The 14,073-nt window shown below is 49.4% G+C and overlaps 1 protein-coding gene across 1 annotated transcript in view; it reads right to left on the reverse strand.

The window, feature by feature from the left end:
* Positions 1-14,073, reverse strand: part of LOC144954074 (neutral amino acid transporter 9-like) — a 31,597-nt gene that overhangs the window by 289 nt on the left and 17,235 nt on the right. The window contains 5 exon segments of the mRNA XM_078884654.1: positions 1-2,647; positions 4,089-4,178; positions 6,035-6,183; positions 11,536-11,649; positions 11,991-12,097. The exon segment at positions 1-2,647 is cut by the window's left edge and continues 289 nt beyond it. Of these exon segments, the coding sequence (XP_078740780.1) occupies positions 2,482-2,647; positions 4,089-4,178; positions 6,035-6,183; positions 11,536-11,649; positions 11,991-12,097 (626 nt within the window). The 3' untranslated portion in view covers positions 1-2,481.

Consider the following 14,073-nt stretch of genomic DNA (forward strand, 5'->3'; position numbering starts at 1 on the left):
TGTGTCTGTGTGTGTGTGTGTCTGTGTGTGTATGTGTCTGTGTGTGTCTGTGTGTGTGTGTGTGTGTCTATCTCGGTCAGTCGACCCGTGGCACCTGGGTCTGCCCCGTGACCTCCTGCCAGCGGGCGTTCGATACTTCACGTGGCCTCAGGGTGCACATGGCCTGGCACAAGCGTCGTGGTGACGTCACCGCCACTTAGTGGCGAATGGCGGTTGTTGTTGTTGTGTCTGTGTGTGTGTGTGTCATCGGTGCTCGCTAACAGCACTTGCCCCTACAGTCTGTTAAGGCTATACGGGGGATCTTTGTGTGTCTATGTGGCCTCAAGGTGCACTTGGCCTGGCACATGCGTCGTGGTGACGTCACCGCCACTTAGTGGCGAATGGCGGTTGTTGTTGTATGTGTCTGTGTGTCTGTGTCTGTGTGTATGTGTGTCTGTGTGTGTGTGTGTCTGTGTGTGTGTGAGTCTGTGTGTCTGTGTGTGTCTGTGTGTGTGTGTATGTGTGTCTGTGTGTGTGTCTGTGTGTGTGTGTGTGTCTGTGTGTGTGTGTGTGTCTGTGTGTGTCTGTGTGTGTGTGTCTGTGTGTGTCTGTGTGGTAGTGTAGTAGCGTTCCCGGGCCTCCCCTAGGTCGACTCAGCCTCAACTGAGTAGCAGGTGCAGCGCCGGTAGCCATCACAGGCGCTGCTCTTAGCGAGTGCTAACAGCACTTGCCCCTACAGCCTGCTAGAGGCTACCTGGGGGATCTTTGTCTGTGTGTGTGTAGGCGCTGCTGCTACTCGTACTAGCAGCACTTGCCCCTACAGCCTGCTAGAGGCTACCTGGGGGATCTTTGTCTGTGTGTGTGTAGCGTCCAGCATGCAGCGAGCATCCAGGAGAAAAATCCGTTATTGCGCAACAGGAAGTGACGTCACAAGTGACGTCACCGCCATTGTTTGGGGCGTCGGCAGGAAGTGACGTCACGCTGATTGCGTGGCGTCGCAGGAAGTGACATCACCGCCGTTGTGTGCTATCGCAGGAAGTGACATCACGGTCGTTGTGTGGTGTCGCAGGAAGTGACATCACCGTCGTTGTGTGGCGTCACAGGAAGTGACATCACCGTCGTTGTGTGGTATCGCAGGAAGTGACATCACGGTCGTTGTGTGGCATCACAGGAAGTGACATCACCGTCGTTGTGTGGTATTGCAGGAAGTGACATCACCGCCGTTGGGTGGCGTTGCAGGAAGTGACATCACGGTCGTTGTGTGGTGTCGCAGGAAGTGACATCACCGCCTTTGTGTGGTGTCGCAGGAAGTGACATCACCTCCGTTGTGTGGTGTCGCAGGAAGTGACATCACCGCCTTTGTGTGGTGTCGCAGGAAGTGACATCACCGCCTTTGTGTGGTGTCGCAGGAAGTGACATCACCGCCTTTGTGTGGTGTCGCAGGAAGTGACATCACCGCCTTTGTGTGGTGTCGCAGGAAGTGACATCACCTCCGTTGTGTGGTGTCGCAGGAAGTGACATCACCGCCTTTGTGTGGTGTCGCAGGAAGTGACATCACCGCCTTTGTGTGGTGTCGCAGGAAGTGACATCACCTCCGTTGTGTGGTGTCGCAGGAAGTGACATCACCGCCTTTGTGTGGTGTCGCAGGAAGTGACATCACCGCCTTTGTGTGGTGTCGCAGGAAGTGACATCACCTCCGTTGTGTGGTATTGCAGGAAGTGACATCACCGATGTTGTGTGTTGTCGCAGGAAGTGACATCACCGTCATGTGATATCGCAGGAAGTGACATCGCCGCCGTTGTGTGGTGTCGCAGGAAGTGACATCACCTCCATTGTGTGGTGTCGCAGGAAGTGACATCACGGCCTTTGTGTGGCGTCGCAGGAAGTGACATCACCGCGGCGCAGGAAGTGACGTCACCAAGGCGCAGGAAGTCACGTCGCCACCACCGCACAGGAAGTGACGTCACCACCATACAGGAAGTGACATCACCGCGGCGCAGGAAGTGACATCACAAAGGCGCAGGAAGCGACGTCACCGCCACTGCGCAGGAAGTGACGTCACCGCCACTGCGCAGGAAGTGACATCACCGCCACTGCGCAGGAAGTGATGTCACCGCCACTGCGCAGGAAGCTACGTCACCACCACAGCGCAGGAAGCGACGTCACCACCACCGCACAGGAAGTGACGTCACCACTGCACAGGAAGCGACGTCACCACCACTGCGCAGGAAGTGACGTCACCACTGCACAAGAAGTGACGTCACCACCACTGCACAGGAAGTGACGTCACTGCACAGGAAGCGACGTCACCACCACTGCGCAGGAAGTGACGTCACCACTGCACAAGAAGTGACGTCACCACCACTGCACAGGAAGTGACGTCACTGCACAGGAAGCGACGTCACCGCCACCGCATAGGAAGTTACGTCACCACCACCGCACAGGAAGTGACATCACTACCACCGCACAGGAAGTGACGTCACCGCCGCACAGGAAGTGACGTCAGACGAGGAATTGAGCGACGAGGTTGGCGACGCCGAGCGCCATGAGGAGGACGTGGAAGATGGCGGAGGGCGCTGAGAGGGATCCCAGTCGACGTCGAGACACGAGGTGTATGAGGCAGGGCAGCACGAAGACGAACACCAGGCCGCACAGAGCCCCAGAGTACCTGTGGGTGGGGTCACGTGGGGTCACGGGGGGGTCACGTGGGGGTCACGTGGAGGTCACTGTGTGTCACGAGGTGTATGAGGCAGGGCAGCACGAAGACGAACACCAGGCCGCACAGAGCCCCAGAGTACCTGTGGGTGGGGTCACGTGGGGTCACGGGGGGGTCACGTGGGGGTCACGTGGAGGTCACTGTGTGTCACGAGGTGTATGAGGCAGGGCAGCACGAAGACGAACACCAGGCCGCACAGAGCCCCAGAGTACCTGTGGGTGGGGTCACGTGGGTCACGTGGGGGTCACGTGGGGTCACGTGGGGGTCACGTGGGGGTCACGTGGGTCACTGTGTGTGTGTCATTCCCTCCCTTCTCTACGCTTGCGAAACGTGGACCCCCTCTAATGGAGCATCTTCGCCGGTTGGAAACATTGAGGCTGGCCTGCCTACGATACATCCTGGGTTTAACCAGCAGGCTGGATTGTGTGAGGAGCTCACAAGTCCTTGAAAGATCTGGGCAAAGTCCCATCAGTGAGCTCCTCCGGCAGGCAAGGCTGCGTTGGCTGGGTCATGTAGCCCGCATGCCCAGCCACCGCATGCCTAAACAGCTTTTGTTCGGCCGGATCGAGGGGGCTAAACGGGCGCGACACGGGCTAGAGAAGAGATGGAGTGATGTGGTACAGGAGGACGTGGAGCTGAGTGGACTTGCCGATGACTGGTACCAGCGGTGTCAAGATCGGCCTCAGTGGAGGAGGCTCGTGAAGGACGCTACTGGGCAGTTGGAGGCAGTCGCCCTCCAACAACAACGGAGGGCGGAGGAGCGACGCTCACAACAACGAGCGGAGCGCCGGGTGGCTAAAGCACAGCGAGTTGGTACAGTAGGGGGCACAGGTGGTGCATCAGCCAGTCATCTCGGTCATCTCGGTCAGTCGACCCGTGGCACCTGCTGGGTCTGCCCCGTGACCTCCTGCCAGCGGGCGTTCGACACTTCACGTGGTAGCCTCAAGGTGCACTTGGCCTGGCACAAGCGTCGTGGTGACGTCACTGCCACTTAGTGGCGAATGGCGGTTGTTGTTGTTGTCTGAGTGTGTGTCTCTGTGTGTGTGTCTGTGTGTGTCACTGTGTGTGTCTGTGTGTCACTGTGTGTGTGTGTCTGTGTGTCACTGTGTGTGTGTCTGTGTGTGTCACTGTGTGTGTCTGTGTGTGTCACTGTGTGTGTGTGTCTGTGTGTCACTGTGTGTGTGTCTGTGTGTGTGTCTGTGTGTGTCACTGTGTGTGTGTGTGTGTGTCTGTGTGTCACTGTGTGTGTGTCTGTGTGTGTTACTGTGTGTGTCTGTGTGTCACTGTGTGTGTGTGTGTCTGTGTGTCACTGTGTGTGTGTCTGTGTGTGTCACTGTGTGTGTCTGTGTGTGTGTGTGTGTCTGTGTGTCACTGTGTGTGTGTCTGTGTGTACCGAATGATGGAGCCGATGTTGGGGTAGAATCTCGCCACGAGCACCCCCAGCAGCACCAGCAGCACGTTCAGTCCCAGCACGTGCAGCAGACTGCACACACGCACAGACACACACAGACACACACACACACACACAGACAGACACACACACAGACACACACACACACAGACACACACACACACAGACACACACACACACACACAGAGACACACACACACACAGAGACACACACACACACAGACACACACACACACACACAGACACACACACACACAGACACACACACACAGACACACACACACAGACACACACACACACAGACACACACACACACACACACAGACACACAGACAGACACACACACACAGAGACACACACACACACAGACACACACACACACACACAGACACACACACACAGACACACACACACAGACACACACACACACAGACACAGACACACAGACACACACACACAGTGACACACACAGACACACACACACAGTGACACACACACAGACACACACACAGACACACACACACACAGACAGACACACATAGACACACACACAGACACACAGACACACACACAGACACACACACATACAGTGACACACACACACAGACACACACAGATACATACACACAGACAAACACAGACACACACAGACACACACGCACAGAGAGTCATTGAGTGAGCAGATGAGTGAGTGGGGGAGTGAGTGAGTGGCTGAGTAAGTGAGTGAGTGATTGAGTGGGTGATTGAGTGTGTGAGTGAGTGAGTGAGCGAGTGAGTGAGTGGCTGAGTGAGTGAGTGAGTAGGTGATTGAGTGTGTGAGTGAGTGGCTGAGTGAGTGGGTGAGTGAGTGATTGAGTGTGTGAGTTAGTGAGTGGGTGAGTGAGTGAGTGTATGAGTGAGTGAGTGGCTGAGTGAGTGAGTGAGTGGCTGAGTGAGTGAGTGGCTGAGTGAGTGAGTGAATGAGTGGCTGAGTGACTGAGTGGCTGAGTGAATAGCTGAGTGAGTGGGTGAGTGAGTGAGTGGGTAAATGGGTGGGTGGCTGAGTGAGTGGCTGAGTGAGTGAGTGAGTGGCTGAGTGAGTGGCTGTGTGGCTGAGTGTGTGAGTGGGTGAGTGAGTGGCTGAGTGAGTGGCTGTGTGGCTGAGTATGTGAGTGGGTGAGTGGGTGGCTGAGTGAGTGAGTGAGTGGCTGAGTGAGTGACTGAGTGAGTGAGTGGCTGAGTGAGTGAGTGAGTGTGTGAGTGAGTGGCTGAGTGAGTGATTGAGTGAGTGATTGAGTGTGTGAGTGTGTGAGTGAGTGGCTGAGTGAGTGAGTGGCTGAGTGGGTGGCTGAGTGAGTGAGTGCGTGTATGAGATCATCACCTGGGGTAAGGATCACCAAAGAAGTGAGTGAGTAGTTGAACTCGCACCATGTAAGCCAGCAGTGGATGAGTGAGTGGGTGAGTGAGTGGGTGGGTGGCTGAGTGAGTGGCTGAGTCAGTGTGTGAGTGAGTGGGTGAGTGAGTGAGTGAGTGAGTGACTGAGTGAGTGGCTGAGTGAGTGAGTGAGTGACTGAGTGAGTGAGTAGCTGAGTGAGTGTGTGAGTGTTTGAGTGAGTGAGTGGCTGATTGAGTGTGTGAGTGGCTGAGTGTGTGAGTGGCTGAGTGAGTGAGTGGCTGAGTGAGTGAGTGGCTGAGTAAGTGAGTGTGTGAGTGAGTGAGTGGCTGAGTGTGTGAGTGGCTGAGTGAGTGAGTGGCTGAGTGAGTGAGTGGCTGAGTGAGTGTGTGAGTGAGTGAGTGAGTGTGTGAGTGAGTGGCTGAGTGAGTGAGTGTGTGAGTGAGTGAGTGTGTGAGTGAGTGGCTGAGTGAGTGAGTGTGTGAGTGAGTGGGTGAGTGAGTGGGTGAGTGAGTAAGTGAGTGTGTGAGTGAGTGAGTGTGTGAGTGATCATCACCTGGGGTAAGGATCTCCGAAGAAGTGAGTGAGTAGCTGAACTCGCACCATGTAAGCCAGCAGTGGGTAGACCGTGGTGAGTTGAAACAGCAGGAAAATCCTCGCCACGACCGCCATGATGTCATCGCTGGGGAGGTTGTCCAGAAAATTCTGACGGAGACAAAGTAGATCGTTGTAGACTCCCATAGACTCCAATGTTAAAGTGTCTACCCGTAGACTCCAGTGTTAAAGTGTCTACCCATAGACTCCAATGTTAAAGTGTCTACCCATAGACTCCAATGTTAAAGTGTCTACCCATAGACTCCAATGTTAAAGTGTCTACCCATAGACTCCAATGTTAAAGTGTCTACCCATAGACTCCAATGTTAAAGTGTCTACCCATAGACTTCAATGTTAAAGTGTCTACCCATAGACTCCAATGTTAAAGTGTCTACCCATAGACTCCAATGTTAAAGTGTCTACCCATAGACTTCAATGTTAAAGTGTCTACCCATAGACTCCAATGTTAAAGTGTCTACCCATAGACTCCAATGTTAAAGTGTCTACCCATAGACTCCAATGTTAAAGTGTCTACCCATAGACTTCAATGTTAAAGTGTCTACCCATAGACTCCAATGTTAAAGTGTCTACCCATAGACTCCAATGTTAAAGTGTCTACCCATAGACTTCAATGTTAAAGTGTCTACCCATAGACTCCAATGTTAAAGTGTCTACCCATAGACCCCAATGTTAAAGTGTCTACCCATAGACTCCAATGTTAAAGTGTCTACCCATATACTCCAATGTTAAAGTGTCTACCCATAGACTCCAATGTTAAAGTGTCTACCCGTAGACTCCAATGTTAAAGTGTCTACCCATAGACTTCAATGTTAAAGTGTCTACCCGTAGACTTCAATGTTAAAGTGTCTACCCATAGACTCCAATGTTAAAGTGTCTACCCATAGACTCCAATGTTAAAGTGTCTACCCATAGACTTCAATGTTAAAGTGTCTACCCATAGACTCCAATGTTAAAGTGTCTACCCATAGACTCCAGTGTCAAAGTGTCTACCCATAGACTTCAATGTTAAAGTGTCTACCCATAGACTCCAGTGTCAAAGTGTCTACCCATAGACTTCAATGTTAAAGTGTCTACCCATAGACTCCAATGTTAAAGTGTCTACCCGTAGACTCCAATGTTAAAGTGTCTACCCATAGACTTCAATGTTAAAGTGTCTACCCATAGACTTCAATGTTAAAGTGTCTACCCGTAGACTCCAATGTTAAAGTGTCTACCCGTAGACTTCAATGTTAAAGTGTCTACCCATAGACTCCAATGTTAAAGTGTCTACCCATAGACTTCAATGTTAAAGTGTCTACCCATAGACTTCAATGTTAAAGTGTCTACCCATAGACTTCAATGTTAAAGTGTCTACCCATAGACTCCAGTGTTAAAGTGTCTACCCGTAGACTTCAATGTTAAAGTGTCTACCCATAGACTCCAATGTTAAAGTGTCTACCCGTAGACTTCAATGTTAAAGTGTCTACCCATAGACTTCAATGTTAAAGTGTCTACCCATAGACTCCAGTGTTAAAGTGTCTACCCGTAGACTTCAATGTTAAAGTGTCTACCCATAGACTTCAATGTTAAAGTGTCTACCTATAGACTTCAATGTTAAAGTGTCTACCCATAGACTTCAATGTTAAAGTGTCTACCCATAGACTTCAATGTTAAAGTGTCTACCCATAGACTTCAATGTTAAAGTGTCTACCCATAGACTTCAATGTTAAAGTGTCTACCCATAGACTTCAATGTTAAAGTGTCTACCCATAGACTTCAATGTTAAAGTGTCTATCCAGAGACTTCAATGTTAAAGTGTCTACCCATAGACTTCAATGTTAAAGTGTCTACCCATAGACTCCAGTGTTAAAGTGTCTACCCATAGACTTCAATGTTAAAGTGTCTACCCATAGACTCCAATGTTAAAGTGTCTACCCATAGACTCCAGTGTTAAAGTGTCTACCCGTAGACTTCAATGTTAAAGTGTCTACCCATAGACTTCAATGTTAAAGTGTCTACCTATAGACTTCAATGTTAAAGTGTCTACCCATAGACTTCAATGTTAAAGTGTCTACCCATAGACTTCAATGTTAAAGTGTCTACCCATAGACTCCAATGTTAAAGTGTCTACCCATAGACTTCAATGTTAAAGTGTCTACCCATAGACTTCAATGTTAAAGTGTCTACCCATAGACTCCAGTGTTAAAGTGTCTACCCGTAGACTTCAATGTTAAAGTGTCTACCCATAGACTTCAATGTTAAAGTGTCTACCCATAGACTCCAGTGTTAAAGTGTCTACCCGTAGACTTCAATGTTAAAGTGTCTACCCATAGACTTCAATGTTAAAGTGTCTACCTATAGACTTCAATGTTAAAGTGTCTACCCATAGACTCCAATGTTAAAGTGTCTACCCATAGACTCCAATGTTAAAGTGTCTACCCATAGACTCCAATGTTAAAGTGTCTACCCATAGACTTCAATGTTAAAGTGTCTACCCATAGACTTCAATGTTAAAGTGTCTACCCATAGACTTCAATGTTAAAGTGTCTACCCATAGACTCCAATGTTAAAGTGTCTACCCGTAGACTCCAATGTTAAAGTGTCTACCCATAGACTCCAATGTTAAAGTGTCTACCCATCGACTTCAATGTTAAAGTGTCTACCCATAGACTCCAATGTTAAAGTGTCTACCCATAGACTCCAATGTTAAAGTGTCTACCCGTAGACTCCAATGTTAAAGTGTCTACCCATAGACTCCAATGTTAAAGTGTCTACCCATCGACTTCAATGTTAAAGTGTCTACCCATAGACTCCAATGTTAAAGTGTCTACCCGTAGACTCCAATGTTAAAGTGTCTACCCATAGACTTCAATGTTAAAGTGTCTACCCATAGACTCCAATGTTAAAGTGTCTACCCATAGACTTCAATGTTAAAGTGTCTACCCATAGACTTCAATGTTAAAGTGTCTACCCATAGACTCCAATGTTAAAGTGTCTACCCATAGACTCCAATGTTAATGTGATGATGGTGATGGTGGTGATGGTGGTGATGGTGATGATGGTGATGTTGATGTTGGTGATGATGGTGATGATGTTGTTGATGTACCTGCTCTATGCAGCGCTTGGAGAGTGATGGTAGCGATGTTGATGATGATGATGTTAGTGTTGATGTTGTTGATGTTGTTGATGATCATGATGTAGATGATGTTGATGGTAGTGATGTTGATGTTGTTGATGATGTACCTCCTCTATGCAGCGCTTGGAGAGTGATGGCGTGGGGAAGGAGATGATGATGGTAGTGGTAGTGATGATGATGGTGATGGTGATGTTAGTGATGATGGTGATGATGATGTTGATGGTAGTGATGTTGATGTTGTTGATGTTGATGTACCGGCTCTATGCAGCGCTTGGAGAGTGATGGCGATGATGATGTTGATGTTAGTGATGATGATGATGATGTTGATGATGATGATGTTGTTGATGTAGGTGATGTTAGTGATGATGGTGATGATGGTGATGATGGTGATGATGGTGATGATGATGATGGCGTAGGTGATGATGATGTTGGTGGTGATGTTAGTGATGATGTTGTTGATGTTGATGATGTTGATGTTGATGTTAGTGATGATGTTGTTGATGTTGATGATGTTGATGTTAGTGATGATGTTGATGTACCTGCTCTATGTAGCGCTTGGAGAGTGATGGCGATGTTAGTGATGATGGTGATGATGTTGTAGGTGATGATGATGTTGGTGGTGATGTTAGTGATGATGATGGTAGTGATGTTGATGGTGTTGATGATGATGTTGTTGTTGTAGGTGATGATGACGTACCTGCTCTATGCAGCGCTTGGAGAGTGTTGGTGATGTTAGTGATGTTAGTGATGATGGTAGTGATGATGGTGGTGATGATGATGATGGTGTAGGTGATGATGATGTTGGTGGTGATGTTAGTGATGATGTTGTTGTAGTTGTTGATGATGTACCGGCTCTATGCAGCGCTTGGAGAGTGATGGCGATGTTAGTGATGGTAGTGATGATGGTGGTGATGATGGTGTAGGTGATGATGTTGATGGTAGTGATGATGTTGATGGTGTAGGTGATGATGTTGATGATGGTAGTGATGATGGTAGTGATGATGTTGTAGTTGTAGGTGATGATGTTGATGATGGTAGTGATGATGGTGATAGTAGTGATAGTGATGTTGATGGTAGTGATGATGGTAGTGATGATGTTGATGGTGTAGGTGATGATGATGGTAGTGATGATGTTGATGGTGTAGGTGATGATGTTGATGGTAGTGATGATGTTGTAGTTGTAGGTGATGATGTTGATGATGGTAGTGATGATGGTGATAGTAGTGATAGTGATGTTGATGTTAGTGATGATGGTAGTGATGATGTTGATGGTGTAGGTGATGATGATGATGGTAGTGATGATGTTGATGGTGTAGGTGATGATGTTGATGGTAGTGATGATGTTGATGGTGTAGGTGATGATGTTGATGATGGTAGTGATGATGGTGATAGTAGTGATAGTGATGTTGATGTTAGTGATGATGGTAGTGATGATGTTGATGGTGTAGGTGATGATGATGATGGTAGTGATGATGTTGATGGTGTAGGTGATGATGTTGATGGTAGTGATGATGTTGATGGTGTAGGTGATGATGTTGATGATGGTAGTGATGATGGTGATAGTAGTGATAGTGATGTTGATGTTAGTGATGATGGTAGTGATGATGTTGATGGTGTAGGTGATGATGATGATGGTAGTGATGATGTTGATGGTGTAGGTGATGATGTTGATGGTAGTGATGATGTTGTAGTTGTAGGTGATGATGTTGATGATGGTAGTGATGATGGTGATAGTAGTGATAGTGATGTTGATGTTAGTGATGATGGTAGTGATGATGTTGATGGTGTAGGTGATGATGATGATGGTAGTGATGATGTTGTAGTTGTAGGTGATGATGATGATGATGTTAGTGATGATGATGATGATGTAGGTGATGATGATGATGATGATGTTGATGATGATGATGATGTACCTGTTCTATGCAGCGCTTGGACAGCGATGGCGATGGGAACGATACGAACACGACGCTGCCCACGTACAAGTAGGTGGTGATGGTGGTGATGGTAGTGATGATGATGATGGTGTTGATGTTGATGATGATGTACCTGTTCTATGCAGCGCTTGGAGAGTGATGGCGCTGGGAAGGATACGAACACGACGCTGCCCACGTACAGGTAGGTGGTGATGGTGATGGTAGTGATGATGATGTTGATGATGTTGATGATGGTGTTGATGTTGATGATGATGTACCTGTTCTATGCAGCGCTTGGACAGCGATGGCGCTGGGAAGGATACGAACACGACGCTGCCCACGTACAGGAAGGTGGTGATGGTGGTGGTAGTGATTATGATGATGTAGGTGATGATGTTGATGATGATGATGTACCTGCTCTATGCAGCGCTTGGAGAGCGATGGCGATGGGAACGATACGAACACGACGCTGCCCACGTACAGGTAGGTGGTGCCCACCAGCGCGTAGCCCACGGCCAGGTCGCGCACCTGCAGAGACAACATCGTCATGCATGGTCGAAGCGCAACCCATTGCGCGCAACCCATTGCGTGCAACCGATTGCGCGCAACCCATTGCGCGCAACCCATTGCGTGCAACCCATTGCGCGCAACCGATTGCGCGCAACCGGTTGTGTGCAATCGGTTGCGCGCAATCGGTTGCGCGCAATCGGTTGCGCGCAATCGGTTGCACGCGATCGGCCGCACGCAATCAGTTGCACGCAGTCAGTTGCAAGCTATCTGTTGCACGCAATCGGTTGCACGCAGTCGGTTACCGCGCAATCGGTTGCGCGCAACCGATTGCGCGCAACCGATTGCGCGCGAGCACTCACGTTGCGGTGTGCGTTGCGGTTGTTCTTGAGCAGCGTGATGACGCAGTTGTGTATGAAGTAAGCGAGCGTAAGCACGCCACTCATCACGGGGAAGTTGACGTTGAACTCTGTGGGGGAACAAGTCACTCAGTGAGTCACTCAGTGAGTCAGTCAGTGAGTCAGTCAGTTAGTCACTCAGTGAGTCACTCAGTGAGTCAGTTAGTGAGTCAGTCAGTCACTCAGTGAGTCAGTGAGCACCCCACTCATCACGGGGAAGTTGACGTTGAACTCTGTGGGGGAACAAGTCACTCAGTGAGTCACTCAGTGAGTCAGTCAGTGAGTCAGTCAGTCACTCAGTGAGTCACTCAGTGAGTCAGTTAGTGAGTCAGTCAGTCACTCAGTGAGTCAGTCACTCAGTCAGTGAGTCAGTCAGTGAGTCAGTCAGTGAGTCAGTGAGTCAGTCAGTGAGTCAGTGAGTCAGTCAGTGAGTCACTCAGTGAGTCAGTTAGTGAGTCAGTGAGTCAGTCAGTGAGTCAGTGAGCACGCCACTCATCACGGGGAAGTTGACGTTGAACTCTGTGGGGGAACAAGTCACTCAGTGAGTCACTCAGTGAGTCAGTTAGTGAGTCAGTCAGTCAGTCACTCAGTGAGTCACTCAGTGAGTCAGTTAGTGAGTCAGTCAGTCACTCAGTGAGTCAGTCACTCAGTCAGTGAGTCAGTCAGTGAGTCAGTCAGTGAGTCAGTGAGTCAGTCAGTGAGTCAGTGAGCACGCCACTCATCACGGGGAAGTTGACGTTGAACTCTGTGGGGAAACAAGTCACTCAGTGAGTCACTCAGTGAGTCAGTTAGTGAGTCAGTCAGTCACTCAGTGAGTCACTCAGTGAGTCAGTTAGTGAGTCAGTCAGTCACTCAGTGAGTCAGTCACTCAGTCAGTGAGTCAGTCAGTGAGTCAGTCAGTGAGTCAGTGAGTCAGTCAGTGAGTCAGTGAGCACGCCACTCATCACGGGGAAGTTGACGTTGAACTCTGTGGGGGAACAAGTCACTCAGTGAGTCACTCAGTGAGTCAGTCAGTGAGTCAGTCAGTCAGTCACTCAGTGAGTCACTCAGTGAGTCAGTTAGTGAGTCAGTCAGTCACTCAGTGAGTCAGTCACTCAGTCAGTGAGTCAGTCAGTGAGTCAGTCAGTGAGTCAGTGAGTCACTCAGTGAGTCAGTGAGCACGCCACTCATCACGGGGAAGTTGATGTTGAACTCTGTGGGGGAACAAGTCACTCAGTGAGTCACTCAGTGAGTCAGTTAGTGAGTCAGTCAGTCAGTCACTCAGTGAGTCACTCAGTGAGTCAGTTAGTGAGTCAGTCAGTCACTCAGTGAGTCAGTGAGCACGCCACTCATCACGGGGAAGTTGACGTTGAACTCTGTGGGGGAACAAGTCACTCAGTGAGTCACTCAGTGAGTCAGTTAGTGAGTCAGTCAGTCAGTCACTCAGTGAGTCACTCAGTGAGTCAGTTAGTGAGTCAGTCAGTCACTCAGTGAGTCAGTGAGCACGCCACTCATCACGGGGAAGTTGACGTTGAACTCTGTGGGGGAACAAGTCACTCAGTGAGTCACTCAGTGAGTCAGTTAGTGAGTCAGTCAGTCAGTCACTCAGTGAGTCACTCAGTGAGTCAGTTAGTGAGTCAGTCAGTCACTCAGTGAGTCAGTGAGCACGCCACTCATCACGGGGAAGTTGACGTTGAACTCTGTGGGGGAACAAGTCACTCAGTGAGTCACTCAGTGAGTCAGTCAGTGAGTCAGTCAGTCAGTCACTCAGTGAGTCACTCAGTGAGTCAGTTAGTGAGTCAGTGAGTCACTCAGTGAGTCAGTGAGCACGCCACTCATCACGGGGAAGTTGACGTTGAACTCTGTGGGGGAACAAGTCACTCAGTGAGTCACTCAGTGAGTCAGTTAGTGAGTCAGTCAGTCAGTCACTCAGTGAGTCACTCAGTGAGTCAGTTAGTGAGTCAGTCAGTCACTCAGTGAGTCAGTGAGCACGCCACTCATCACGGGGAAGTTGACGTTGAACTCTGTGGGGGAACAAGTCACTCAGTGAGTCACTCAGTGAGTCAGT

This window comes from Lampetra fluviatilis, unplaced genomic scaffold (assembly GCF_964198595.1).
Source record: "Lampetra fluviatilis unplaced genomic scaffold, kcLamFluv1.1 SCAFFOLD_258, whole genome shotgun sequence".
Classification (NCBI taxonomy): Eukaryota; Metazoa; Chordata; class Hyperoartia; order Petromyzontiformes; family Petromyzontidae; genus Lampetra; species Lampetra fluviatilis.